Genomic DNA, 14,399 nt, shown 5'->3' with positions numbered 1-14,399 from the left:
ATCGCGTGAACTTCGGCCTGTTTTAAAACTATTAATCGTGCTTCGGTATTATGCACTCGGATCAATTCAACTGGATGGCGATTGCAGATTTTATGGGGGGTGAGCGTTACAACTGTACATTGTGTATTAAAACGAGTTTAAAGTGCTCTTGCAATTTTCGCTCCACGATTCATTCAAATGCCTGAAACGCAAAATGAGCGAATGCAAGCAGCAAGTACATTCTTTATGGTTGCCAAATTCACTAGAACAATTGGTGCATGTTCGCATACAACCGCTTTGAGGAAGTGATGCCAAACATTTTAGAAATTGCAGGATATGGCCTTCTCTCAATGTTCAGACGGTTTCTGCAGCAAATTTAAAAATCAACGACATCGTTCCTCGCTGGCAGATAAAAACTGTTTAAAAAAATAAATATGTATGTGTTTTTAATAGATATTTTTTTTATTTTGATCAGCGAATTTTCAATATGTCAAATTTAAAAAAACTATTCGAAGAAGGAGATTTCGACCATTTTATAGTTGTTGGAGATTCAGGTTACAAGAATACGAACTACCTTGCAACACATTTTTTAAATGTTACATATGCAGTTGAAAATCTGTTCAATGAATCGCAAATTCGAACTCGTAACTATGTCGAACAATGATAAATTAGCATTTCATGTTAAAATAAATTTTCCTTGTTCAGACACATTATTTGATAAATACAATTTTAAAATGAAATAAATTATCCATTCATTTAACTCGTTTACATAATATATTTTTTTTTGTTGCTGCGATTATGGTTGAATTAGATGGTTTTTCTAGTTTCCAGATTTTAAAGAGGAGAAAACGGGGACTTCTCCTTTTCGGATTCCAATTAAAGCTCTGCTCGTTCTAGTTTAATGATAAAACGTTCTCTTTCAAATTCAGCCCATTCGCTTTCAATTTTTGCCCGTTATAGATCTGAGGAGCTTTATCAAGTTCAAATTGATACCGTTTATTCTCGTTCAGCATTATTTCCATTTCTATATTGTGCTTACGTTTGACATATAGTTGAGTTTCCTCTGACAATTTTCTATATTTTTTTGAATTTTGCGATAAAACTTTTCGCTTACGACTTCGTAGCAAAGAGTTTTTGGTTTTCTTTAATTTTGCCGGATTGAATCTCTCCCAAGTTCAATTAGTAACTGGACCTTGGTTGGACAACGATGACTATGTAATGTGGTCATCGGTCTGCTGTGTGTTCCCAGCTTCACAGTCAAATGTGGTCTCATGGCCTAGAACTGTGACGTGGACATCCTTTACTTGCGTAGCCAGCCAAAAACTAAAATCTGAAGGTGGACTGATATGTTGCGGCTCACCGGTAGGTGGACTGATTTGCTCAGAAGCATACTCCATATCCGACTTGTTGGCTATTGCGTAGCCGCTATCGCCTGTATCGCATTAAGACCTTACGTCGAACTACACAAAAGAATCACCAATTCTTGCAGTTGTTCGCTTAATGATAGTAACTCTCTTTTGGGTGGAAAACAATCGGTATCTTTCATGTATATTTCTCTCAATGATTATAATGTTCGTTCCTTTTAAATAAAGAAGCGTTCACAATAAACATACAAACACATAGGAGGGATCACTCCCTTTTTTTGGATGTGTAACATTGAATGCCGTCGTTATTTTCTCCCATGCCTTTTCTTTTTCCCGATTTGTGGCACTATCAGTCAGTTTGTTTGCTATAACTGATTTGTATATCAATGCGTTTTTTACCAGATAATTGCCCTCCTCTGGCGTATAAACTTTTTCACTTTTCTTGATTTCAATTTTTAGATTTGAAGATTTGAAAGCAGTACAAGCAAAAACAAACTGCTAGATTGACATTATATGTCAAATGCCATAAATATCCCTAGTAAATTTTCAAAAATGAAAGTTGACCAACTTGTTCTTAACTGACGGATGAAAAAGTGAACAAAAGCACTTTTCAACTTGCCGATAAACTGTGGAGTTAAAACAAGCTTGAGAGTTGTTTAACTTGAGAGTTTCCTCCAAGTGGGGCAAAACGGAACAAATTTATATTAAAAGAATTTGAGTCTATGTGAAATGTATGAATGAGCGAAAATTTGAAAAAGGAAGATATTAAAGAACAGAAATTAGAAAATAATGCATGCACATTTAGCGAGAGTTTGGTTGTTAGGGAAGGAAGAATAGAAAAAAAACTCTTTAAGGCAAATATTATATCGCAGGAGTGAATATTTATAATGCGGGACAGTTTAAAAAATTAAAGGGCATTTTTTTTTAAAGCATACAGTTTTAATGCGCATGCATATCAGAATATATTTTTGATGTTATAACTATGTAAATAATTTATTAACTACTCAAGTTAGTTTGGATTTAGCTTTTTGTAAAAATTTAAATTTGGCTTGTTTCGTTTACAATAATAATTATCAGAAATTGTATTTTTTTTGGTATAAACATTAAATTATCATTTTCATTCACGGGAAAATTTTAATATTAAATTCTATACAAGAAACTAATTAACCATTTCAAAAAGCCTTGTAAAAATAAAATGTAATTTTAATTATGTTATGAACATCAAAATGTTATTTCAGTTCACGTGAAGATTGAAGTTCACGTGATGATTAATATTTTGAAACAATTAAAAACTTAAAATAAATGAAATGTTAAGTGAACAATGTGAAGATTAAGATTTAACCTTTTATTTTTACTTTTATATGGTATATACATATGTATATGTAATAGGATTAACATCGTAACTTAACTTTCGTGAAAACATTACAAAGCATTGGTCGCATTCACAAAGCTAGTGGCTACGTAGTCAAGGCTTTCTGATTGGCTTAATCTAACTACAAAAGAAGTTGAAATGTCCCCTCCGACGTAGAGTTAAATTTTCGATTACAAAGTTAGTGCACACTGGTTTTGACGTTTTACAATCCGCTGCTCGGTAAGGACACAAGAATTCAAAATGAAATGAATCTTTCGGAATTTAAGTACAAATATGAATCAACCATATTATAGCTCCTATTTGGTTTTATTGAATTTAAAAAGAAAAAAACTGTTTAAAGTTCTAAAAACACAAATGTTTCTTATTTTATATATGTATTTGTATTTGTCATTAATATGACAATTCTGGATTGACTAGCTTTGTAGTGCAATTTTGCATTCACAAAGCTAGTTGAATTTTGACTACGTAGCTACTAGCTTTGTAAATGCTCCTATTATTATTATTAAAAAAACATTTTTTTTCTAAGTTAACATGAGAATGTCAGTTGTGACTAATTTAAAAACTATTTGAAAAAATATGTGCAAACAATATTAAAATGATATGCATGTATGAACATTGAAATTCACGTGAAAACTTATACCGTTTAAGTGCAGTATGAGCTATTTTCGACATTTTACATTTTTTTGTTGTACAAGTTATTTTGTAGCATATTTCATGATCCATGATCAAGGTCCAGCTTACCATTCAAAATTTTCGACAATAAACAATAATTTTTTGTGGTTACTTGGGTTTTTTTGAGAAAATTTCGTCGTTATAAATATTATAATCATCATTATTATTATTATTATTATTATTATTATTATTATTATTATTATTATTATTATTATTATTATTATTATTATTATTATTATTATTATTATTATTATTATTATTATTATTATTATTATTATTATTATTATTATTATTATTATTATTATTATTATTATTATTATTATTATTATTATTATTATTATTATTATTATTATTATTATTATTATTATTATTATTATTATTATTATTATTATTATTATTATTATTATTATTATTATTATTATTATTTTTATTATTATTATTATTATTATTATTATTATTATTATTGTTATTATTATTATTATTTTTATTATTATTATTATTATTATTATTATTGTTATTATTATTATTATTATTATTATTATTATTATTATTATTATTATTATTATTATTATTATTATTATTATTATTATTATTATTATTATTATTATTGTTATTATTATTATTATTATTATTATTATTATTATTATTATTATTATTATTATTATTATTATTATTATTATTATTATTATTATTATTATTATTATTATTATTATTATTATTATTATTATTTATCATTATAATTCCTAATCACATGCATTCTCATTCAAAAACAAAGAACAAAATATTAATTAAATTAAATTTCACTTACCGACACTTTTCCAGTGATTTTTCGATTTCGTTTTTTTCTTTTTTAAGTATTCCTGCAGAATAAATCCTTGAAATTTTATTTTGATTAAGTTTGTGAATGTGAATGAAAAGAAAATTGCTTTTTTGATTGAGTATTACTTGCATACGTGCGTAGTCGGTTTCACAATCGATTCAAAGATGATAACATTAATATGTATACTACTATTACGAACATTTTGTGCCAACAACGTTAAAGAATTTAAAAAATTGTATTTGGTCGTTATAGTTTATTTTGAGACTCAAAGTATTATATATAGAATCGACAACTATTGAGAGTATATTAAGTTTGTTAATCTTAAAGAAATAAACAAAATTATTAATTCAATTTATTTTATAACAAATATTTCAATTGTAAAAATATATTCAAGTTTTAATTAAGAAAAGTTCTGTCAACGTGTCAGGAATCCTTAATCAATGGCTGCATAATAAACAACGAATAACAACGTTTCGGAATTTTTGCTCTCATGGTCAATTTCATTTTAAAAATATATGAAAGGCCTTCCAGATCCATTCCTCATGTTGGAACTATAAAGATTAACATTATAATGTCCTGAACCAGTTGGAAAGTTAGAGTAATATTGTTGATATAGATGTTGCTGGTAGTGATGGTTCTGTTGTTAGTTGTTGCTTACGAAAAATGGTGAAAAATCGGTCATCTCACACGGCCAGATGGTGATCGCAGATGGGACCTTATGTAACCTGTCCGATAATCTATTGTGGTTGGATGCTGACCGGTTAGTGAACCGTTGCGGGGACCTCGACCCCATCTGTATTATGGATATATTGTATGAAAGCATTTAATTCTTTTGGTTTTCTAAAATAATTACAACAAATACATTTTAATGAACCCATTTCTATAAATTCAATGATCTTCTAAACATAAACTTTAATTAATTTAAGCTATTTCAATAAAAAAAATCTTGTTTAAATTTCAAAAAGTATGTGTGTGTATAAATCTTTAAACAAAGGTACAAAAGTCTTGTTATTAACATAAAATTGCAAACCAGGCAACAGTTTGGCCCTGAGAATTATTGTTTTCTCACAACAAATGTATATCTATATCAAAACTATTTAAGCACTGATTAATGCATGTTGAGAGACGTCAAAAGGCTTTTTAAAATACATATAAGCCAAACTATTACGACCCAAACGCAAAATAGTCCATCTACTTAACTTTTCACAAATTCAAATTAAGAAAAACAATTCAAACTTTATTTGGATATTTTGGTTGTATAAGAAAAATACTTCTTATAACGGAACCTAAATAAAAAACTATCAGTTCATTTATTAATAAGAAAGTATGAAATATATGATCGTATGTAACGCAAAATAGTTAGCCTAATCTTTTGGATCAGTACAAATAATTTGTCTTCACCACTGTGTGACCTTACCATAACGGCCGCAATTCGACTTGAGAGTGTTTCCACGAATATAAAAAGCTGTGGTTACTGTCGTCAGCGAAAGAGTTTAATGGATTGGAAGTGGCAGACAAGAGATCGATTATGAACATAAAGACGGAGACAAAACGGAGCCCTGGGGCACTCCCGCATTTATTTTATCCGCATTTATTTTATGAATTTCGCACTTAAAACTATCCAATACAACTTGTATTGAACAGTTACGAAGGAAATTTTTAATCAAACGAAGTAGATATTAATCAATACCAAATCCAAATGCAAAATTCAGGGGTTATTCCTGAAGTTTTTAGCTTTGCTCTCAATTTTTTTTTTCATTTCCCCCCATAAAGTCTTAATTGCAGAAAGACCGGGGGCCTCTCAGTTTTCTTCAATGGGTTCACATTTCCGGTATTTTTGAATAAATATATAATTCATATATTCAAAAAGACCGGGCCGAACTGAAGATCTTGAAATTTCAAACGCCGATAATTTTTTTGTTACTTTTTTTATTATTTCTTCACTCATGCTTTCCGACAAGCATTTGCAATGTGCCATGATGAATTTTGACTGAGGTTGACATCAAAGCATCCTTCACTTATGAAACCCATACTTTAATAACGCAATAAAAAACTTCAAGAAAGAGAGGCTAAATTAAGCATAGGCTAACTATTCTGCGGTGAAAAACTTTTGGGCCAATTATTTTGCAATGCAAAACAAATGAGTTTACATAAATAAAACCAAGGCAAAAATTTCATTTGTTTTAATTGTTAGTTAAATTATAAAGACCACATATTTATGAACCATATTTTGAAAAAAATATCAATTTTTGTATTTTTTTTGTATAATAAATTAGTTTTACAAATTAATATTATCATATTAGGCGAACTATTTTGCGTTTGGGCTCGTATAAATTACAAAGCATTTTTTACTATAACATACACTGAGTGTCATCAGGTTAACACACTTCGTCACTCGAGTAAGTAATTCCAGCTGAACTAAATGATCCAGAATTTTTAAATTATTGCTGTTTATGGCCGATTCAATTCTTATTTAAACAAACCAAAAATTATAATTTTATCATTTAGAAAAAAAAAATATATTTAAGAAAGAAACAAATAACAATTAATCTGAGTCATCAGGTTAATACGTATGATTTTTTTAAGCTTATAAGCCACTAATTAATTCCCATACTTATACATCTAGTAATTTTAACATATTTTTTATTAATTTTAAAATGGCCTCATTTTAATTCGACTGAAAAGTGAATCGTATGGTTTTCCTATGTGTCCTTTCTTTGACGAGGAGTTTGAAATTAATAATTACTCACGAAAATTCGGTACGTAGTATTTTATTTCTGTAAAAATAACATATAATTTATTTCATTTAAAAATATTGTTCCCAAGAAACTTACCGCAGTTTGCACTCCTCGACTTACTCAATTGAAAGTTCAGTTTCATAATGAAATTCCAATTAGGGATAGACGGAGAAACAAAAAATAAAAACTAAAATGGCGACATTTCCGATGAAGAGTGCAAACTGCGGTATCAAATTGAGACAGCTATATTGTTGCATTTAGGTCTGTTTATTTTACGGAAGCATTAAAGGGCGTTCTTCCACATCCCCGACCCCGTGAATCAGTCCGATTCACGTTCAACTTTAAGAACGGCCAATTTAGATACGGGACGACGGAGAACTCCAGATTTGGTACGAACGTCGGCTCGTCTTACTACTCCATCTACGCCTTGATAAACTCGTTCAACTCTACCTCGGCACCATTGTCTTCTGGGCATGTCTCTGTCACAAATAAATACCAGATCTCCTTCTTTAAGCGGTTCTGTTACCTGGCACCATTTGGATCTCCGTGTCAATGTTGGCAAGTATTCAGAGATCCAGCGCTTCCAAAATCTGTCTCGGAGCTGTCGCGCAATTCGCCATTGTTTCCGAAGAGTACACAGCTTCTGAAAAGGCTCACTTCCACTCGGCGTTTGTGCAGTGTTAGCTGTTCCTAGTAGGAAGTGATTCGGAGTAAGTGGCTCTTCCTGATCGACTGAAATTGGCAAATGAGTCAAAGGCCTCGAATTGACGACATTTTCTGCTTCAATCATTAGACATTGTAGTGTATACTCGCGTGGTGAAACTTCCTTCAGTGTGTGTCGGAGTACCTTTTTGACGCACTGGACCATGCGTTCCCAAACACCTCCTTCAGATGGGTTAATAGGGCAGTTGAAAACCCATTCAACACCCTTGTTTGACAGCTCATCATGAATACGGTCACAATCAAAAACCTCGCTGAAACGTTTTGCGTGTTGATCAGCTCCCACAAAATTCTTTCCATTATCACTGCGTATCCGGACAGGCACTCCTCTACGGTTAATGAAATTTCGAATGGCTAGAATACATGCATCTGTTGAGAGATCATAGGCAACCTCTAGATGGATAGCTCGGATAGAAAGGCACGTAAATAATGCCACCCATATCTTCTCGACACGACGACCAATAGTTACTGTGAGGGGTCCAAAATAATCCAGACCGGTGTAGGTGAAGGGTCTCACAAACGGCGTCAAACGATCCTCGGGCAGGGGCCCCATCAACGGAGTAACAGGCTTGATTCGCTCCAGCTTGCACGTATTGCATTTAGAAATTACCTTTTTTAAGACTTGCCTGATGTGTGGAACCCAATATAGGCGTCGGACTTCAGCTATAGTGGCTTCAACGTTCTGGTGTTTCATACGGCAGTGATAATAATCTACGACCATTTTGGTGAACTCATGTCCAGGCGGCAATATAATAGGTCTCCTGGTTGAATATGGTAGCCAGCTGGCAGCATCAATTCGACCACTCACACGTAACAGGTCATCCTCATCAACGTACGGCATTAGCTTATGCAATGGACTTTCTGCATTCAGTGATTGACCATTCTTTATTCGGCAGATGTCAGCACAATATACTTCAGCTTGTGCTTGGCGGCATAGGACACGTTCAGCTGCATTGAGTTCGTCTACTGTCAATCTATTGGCGGGCTTTATGTGACGTAGTGAGCGAGCGTATCGAACGACATAAGCGATTGTTCTTTTGAGCTTCAAAAAAGAAGAAAAGTTGGAAAATTTAACGAAGATTTTACTTACAACAAGAAGAGTAAACTTGGATGGGAGTTCCTCATCTTCATTTTGTTCGTATTGGCCAAATTTGTCAAAGTCAGCAGGCCACGAGTCTTCTTTTTGTTTTAGGAAACTCGGTCCAGTCAGCCATCTCGATGCAGCGCTAAAATTGAGCGGACAATTTGATCGAGTTGCCTCATCAGCGACGTTGTCCTGTGTAGGTAGCCATTTCCAATTGGACACCTCAGTAGCGGCAAGAATTTCGGCTACCCTGTGTGCTACGAATGGCTTGTAGCGGCGATTCTGCGAGGCAATCCACTTAATGACCGTCTTGGAATCGGTCCATAAAACGCAACGGCTGACTTGGAGTGTTTGGTGCTCTTCAGTAATCGTCTGCATCAAACGAGTTCCCAAAACGGCAGCCTGGAGCTCGAGGCGTGGAATAGTCATCGGTTTCAATGGCGCGCACTTAGTTTTGGCACAAACAAATGCGACATTAGCTTCTTCATCAAGAGTTTCGAATCTCCAGTATGCTACGGCGGCAAACGCTTCCTCGCTTGCATCAACAAAGATGTGTAGCTGGAGCTGCTTTGGCAAAGTGTTGAGGAAGTAATAGCGCGGAATTTGAACATTGACTACTTTTTCCAAATTCGAACACCAATTAATCCAGGCTGTATTGATGTTGCTGGGTAGTGCGTCATCCCAAAGTAATTGGTACCTCCAAACTTCCCGCATCAATAGTTTGGCACAAATCAGAAAGTTTGCCAAAAATCCCAGAGGGTCAAACACCGACATGATGACACTGAGCAGCTCTCTCTTGACAGGGCACCTTTTTCCAGCGATAATATCAGGATCTACTCGATGGAACTTCAGCTCATATCTAAAGGTGTCGCTTAAGGGCTGCCAAAACATACCTAGCACCTTCTCTGTAGACAAGCTTCCACCGGTCGACTGGCGTTTTGTCACCTTAACCATATTAGATTCGGCTTCTTCTTCTAGGGCACTTAATACTTCTGATGAGTTTGAACTGAAACTCCGCAATTCAAATCCAGCATGCTGATGTATTTCACGAACTTGTTTGGAGATGGTAATGGCCTCGTCAATTGAATCGAAGCTGTCTACGAAGTCATCAACGTAATGGTGCTGCAAGATAGACTTCACAGCTCTGGGATGCGTATCGAGATGTTCCAAAGCATTCATAGACTTGACATATTGAGCAGAGCAAGGCGAACAGGCAGCGCCAAATGTCATTACTCGCATCTCGTACACATCAGGTGGGTTGATTTCTGAATTTCCAAAGCGCCAGAGAAATCTTTGTGAATTTCTATCTTCAGATTGGATTAGCACCTGGTGAAACATTTCACGAATGTCTGCACAAACTGCAACAGCACCTACTCGAAAGTTGAACAGAACTGATGGCATCGGTTGGTACTCCTGTGGTCCTTTCAGCAAACAAGAGTTCAGCGAAATCCCGGCAACTGGGGCGGCGGCATCAAACACCAGGCGTATTTTACCCGGCTTGTTGGGATTCACTACGGCAAAGTGTGGTAGGTACCACGTCCTAGGACCAATATTTGCGGCTTCTGCTGGCTGCAGTTTACGGGCATACCCTTTCGTAATGTATGAGCTTATGATATCATTGTAGGCGGCAGCAAATGTATCATCCTTCTTCATCTTTCGCTCAATACCTATAAGCCTTTTCTTTGCCATATTATAGGAATCCGGAAGCTCGATGTCATCACGCTTCCAAAGTAGTCCAGTTTGGAATCTTCCTTCAACTTTGACTGTAGTTGACTTCAAAATACGACGAGCACGTGAATCATCTTGGCTTTCTAACACTGGTGCTGGCCGCACCCCAAAGCTTTCGGTTTCGAAATAATCTGCCACTAATTTGTGGAGGGTATCTTCACTTGGTTTGATCATCAGCAGGCATGACTTCGGCAGTGATGATGATGTCGAGGCTGGACCAAAAACAACCCACCCTAGTTCAGTGTGGGCAGCATATGGCCCTCCATCTCGAAGTTGAATTGTCTCACTTGGAAGACCTAGTTGACAGTGGTCTAAGCCAATGAGAATCTTCGGCGTGATGTCATTATACGGACAAACTGGCAACCGATCAAACAATCTAGAATCCCGGTGCAAATCATTTTCACTCAAGCTTTGCATTGGTAGACTTAGGTTAGCAATACCATAAACGTTTCGAAGTAAATGTTTCTTTTTGATATTTGCTCCACTGATCTCAACGCTGACCACAGTTGAAGGTTCTTGAGCGGCTCTACCTCCAAACCATTGGAGATCCAGATTGCGTTTGTCACCATTCAGACCAAGTTCTTCAATCAGGCTGCTATCCATCATTGTAATTGAGGAACCCTCGTCCATAAGTGCATAAGTTTCGACTCGCTTCAAAGGTCCGTATAAAATAACAGGCAGAACTCGAAAAAGTAACTTGCTGTTCTTTTCTGGTTTGGCTAAACAACTGAGAACTGCTTCCTTCTTTTGGCTGATGTCAAGTTTTGTACCTGGCACAGAGGCGAGTTGTTGTGGATCGTGCAACAACTGGTGGTGACTCCTTTGGCACCCATCAACACCACAAGGTTTTCGTCGGCGGCGGCAATTCCTCAGAGCATGTCCTACTTCCAGACATGTGAAGCATAATCGAGACCTTTTTGCCTGAGCCCACCTGTCACTCACACTACATCCCAAAAATTGCTTACATTCAGGTGTTCTGTGGTTGCATTGACAAATTGAACACTTGAATGCTTCTGCTGGCTTTCCTTCAACTGCATGTAAAACTGACCGGCGTTTTGGTTCTGGTATTGTTCGACTACCGGCATTCTTGTTGTCTTGTACCACGGAAATCAAACTTGCGACGCCACTAAGCCAGTTGCTGAAGTCGATGATGGTTGGGTAAGGACGAATCTGGGCTGAATACCCAGCCCACTGAATTCTTTGGCTCATAGGAAGCTTAAAAACGAGCTCTTTCAGAAGAGTTGGGTTAGCTAGGTGGTGTTGGCCATTGATGGATGACAAAAATACAGAAAGATTCTTTGCCTTTACTGCAAATGGAATCAATTTTTCCATTGATGTTTCAGATATGGGTGCAATTTGTTTTACTTGTTGAAGCTGGCTCTCTATTAACTGTTCAGGGCGACCAAAACTCGAAAGCAGTTGCTCCATAACCATATTTACATTATCGGCATGAATCATCATGCATTTCACCACATCTCTTGCTTCACCTTTCAGAGATTTTTGTAGACGCATACTGTTCTCGAGATTGGTGTAGTTGTAGACTGCTGTCGACTCAGAATATGCACCCGCAAACATAGGCCAATCTTCTGGATCGCCACTAAATTGTGGCAAATCTTGAAGCTTTCGAGGCGCAGAAAACTGTTGCTGAAAAGCACCACTATAATTTCCAGAATAGGTTGGAACAGTATGCGGTATTGGATGATTTGCGGCAACCCACGTAGGTGTAGATGGCGGCTGCCCGCCAAAACTTCCTGGCACACTGGTGAATGTGACGTTATGGTTTATCATTCCTCCTGGCTGTGAATTGTTCACACTGTACGGCGGGTTGGAGAATGATACTGATGGAAGTGAATGATGTGTCACAGTGGTGGGAAATGGTGATGTTAGTTGAGAAAATGTGGATGAAACGCAAGGCATTACTTTATTCTGCGTCTGCAGTGCCTCTTTCAGAGACTCACACTGTGAACTTTTTGCACTCAACTTTACCTGTGTACTTTTTAGCTCGTTTTCAATTGCTAATAATCTTCTCTGAAAACTCTCGAGCAGATTATCTGTGAAAACAGACTTGGCTGTGGCTGCTGGCGACATTGGAGCATTCGTCAATTTTGTATCAGCTGATACGATGGCATTGGCATTCACAACAAATCCTTGTGAAGGACTTGCGCGGCATCCATATACGTTTATATTGGACGTATCTACCAATGAAGAGCTAACCTTGGGTGCGGCGGCATTGGCATCGATTGGTGGAAACCCTTCTAAGGGTGCGGCGGCGGCAGCGCCTACAACATTGGCATTGTTGGCTAAATCAATCGATGCGGCGGCAATATTGGGCTCTGATTCATTGGTTGGCGGATCAATATTATCATGCATCGCTGATGAATCCTCGGGATTAAGTCGAGGGCTTCTCCTAGGTGGTGTGCGTTGCATTATTTGCAAAAAAAAACCACGACAAAAATGGAGTTAACCCTTCTACGATTCTCAATGTACGGCGGCGTGGGACTGGCAATTGCGCATAAGAACGATGCGCAATCTAATTCACAAAATGGCGGCAATTACAATGCAATTTAATCCTCGGCATGGGATTGGCAATTGCGAAATAAAACGCTGTCCTTTCTTTGACGAGGAGTTTGAAATTAATAATTACTCACGAAAATTCGGTACGTAGTATTTTATTTCTGTAAAAATAACATATAATTTATTTCATTTAAAAATATTGTTCCCAAGAAACTTACCGCAGTTTGCACTCCTCGACTTACTCAATTGAAAGTTCAGTTTCATAATGAAATTCCAATTAGGGATAGACGGAGAAACAAAAAATAAAAACTAAAATGGCGACATTTCCGATGAAGAGTGCAAACTGCGGTATCAAATTGAGACAGCTATATTGTTGCATTTAGGTCTGTTTATTTTACGGAAGCATTAAAGGGCGTTCTTCCACACTATGTGATTCAGAGAAATAATAAATTGACCTTTTGGACCTCAACCCATGACTTAACAACCCGGATCGGAGCGTACTTTAAAGGAAGAAATAGCACCAATCAGAATTCCTTCTCATGTTTGCTCGGTTAAATTTCATCAGCATTACTTTCGAGTCACATGAAGTGGAAGCTTTTTTTGCAATTTCATTTTTTTTAAATGTGAAGCATTCCTTATCACGCTTTCAATTGTTAATTAACTTGCTTTAACTCCAAAATTTGCTAAATTAAGAGAGTTCGGTGCTTTTCTTTCTTTCACAGCTAACGATTTTCTTTTACCCATTTTAATTTAAATAAGCTTCTTGAAAAGCAAACAAAAATTGGTTGTTAAAAGAAAATAATCTGAAAATTATTTGAATGTGGTAACCTGATGACGCAGAAAAATAAAGCACACTTCTGTAGAAATTGAAGAAAAGTAGAAAAGAAAGTTTATCGATATCTAAAAACTACAACATCAATTATATTAAGCTAACCTGATGATTGGAATACTAAGCATACTTAGAAAACAAAACCCATATTTAACATGCGAACAACATTTATTTATCTATTCTACTAAGATCTATAACTAAGGTTCATGTTCAAAATACTTAAAATTATTTTTTCGATTAGTGGTATAAGTATGCAAATTAATATTGTGTTATTGTTCTATTGTGTTATTAATTTTGTTATTTTTACTCACGCGCTATTAGTTTCATCATCACTAAAATGAGTTTTTTTTTATAAATCTGCCCCACGTTTGTCGCCAATTTATATTTTCTTTACCAGGTGGTATTTAAAAAAAAAACTTATTAAAACAATTTTGAAATAAATCTGAACCGATTATTATTAGCAGCATTCCTCTCAGAACAGATTGGTTTCAAAATTAAACGGCTTTAGTAATTCAAAATTAATATTAATTTGCAATTATTCTAAGCACTTCTTGCAAACAAATAGTTCTGTAAGCCATG

At 35.5% G+C, this 14,399-nt stretch overlaps 1 protein-coding gene across 11 annotated transcripts in view; it reads right to left on the bottom strand.

Annotated features, from left to right (window-relative positions):
* The window catches only part of LOC129942357 (cyclin-dependent kinase 2-like), a 101,000-nt gene that overhangs the window by 15,179 nt on the left and 71,422 nt on the right, over positions 1-14,399 (bottom strand). For 6 of the 11 annotated variants that reach the window (XM_056051236.1, XM_056051237.1, XM_056051250.1 and 3 more), the window contains one exon: positions 4,534-5,000. The exons of 3 other annotated variants lie outside the window; for them this stretch is intronic. In XM_056051236.1, the coding sequence (XP_055907211.1) occupies positions 4,851-5,000 (150 nt within the window). In that variant the 3' untranslated portion in view covers positions 4,534-4,850. Of the gene's footprint in view, positions 1-4,533; positions 5,001-14,399 lie in introns of those variants that run through there. 2 more of the 11 variants (XM_056051245.1, XM_056051242.1) reach the window with 2 other exon arrangements.

The sequence above is a fragment of the Eupeodes corollae genome, chromosome 1, assembly GCF_945859685.1.
Source record: "Eupeodes corollae chromosome 1, idEupCoro1.1, whole genome shotgun sequence".
Classification (NCBI taxonomy): Eukaryota; Metazoa; Arthropoda; class Insecta; order Diptera; family Syrphidae; genus Eupeodes; species Eupeodes corollae.
This window is presented reverse-complemented; position numbering and strand designations above follow the sequence as displayed.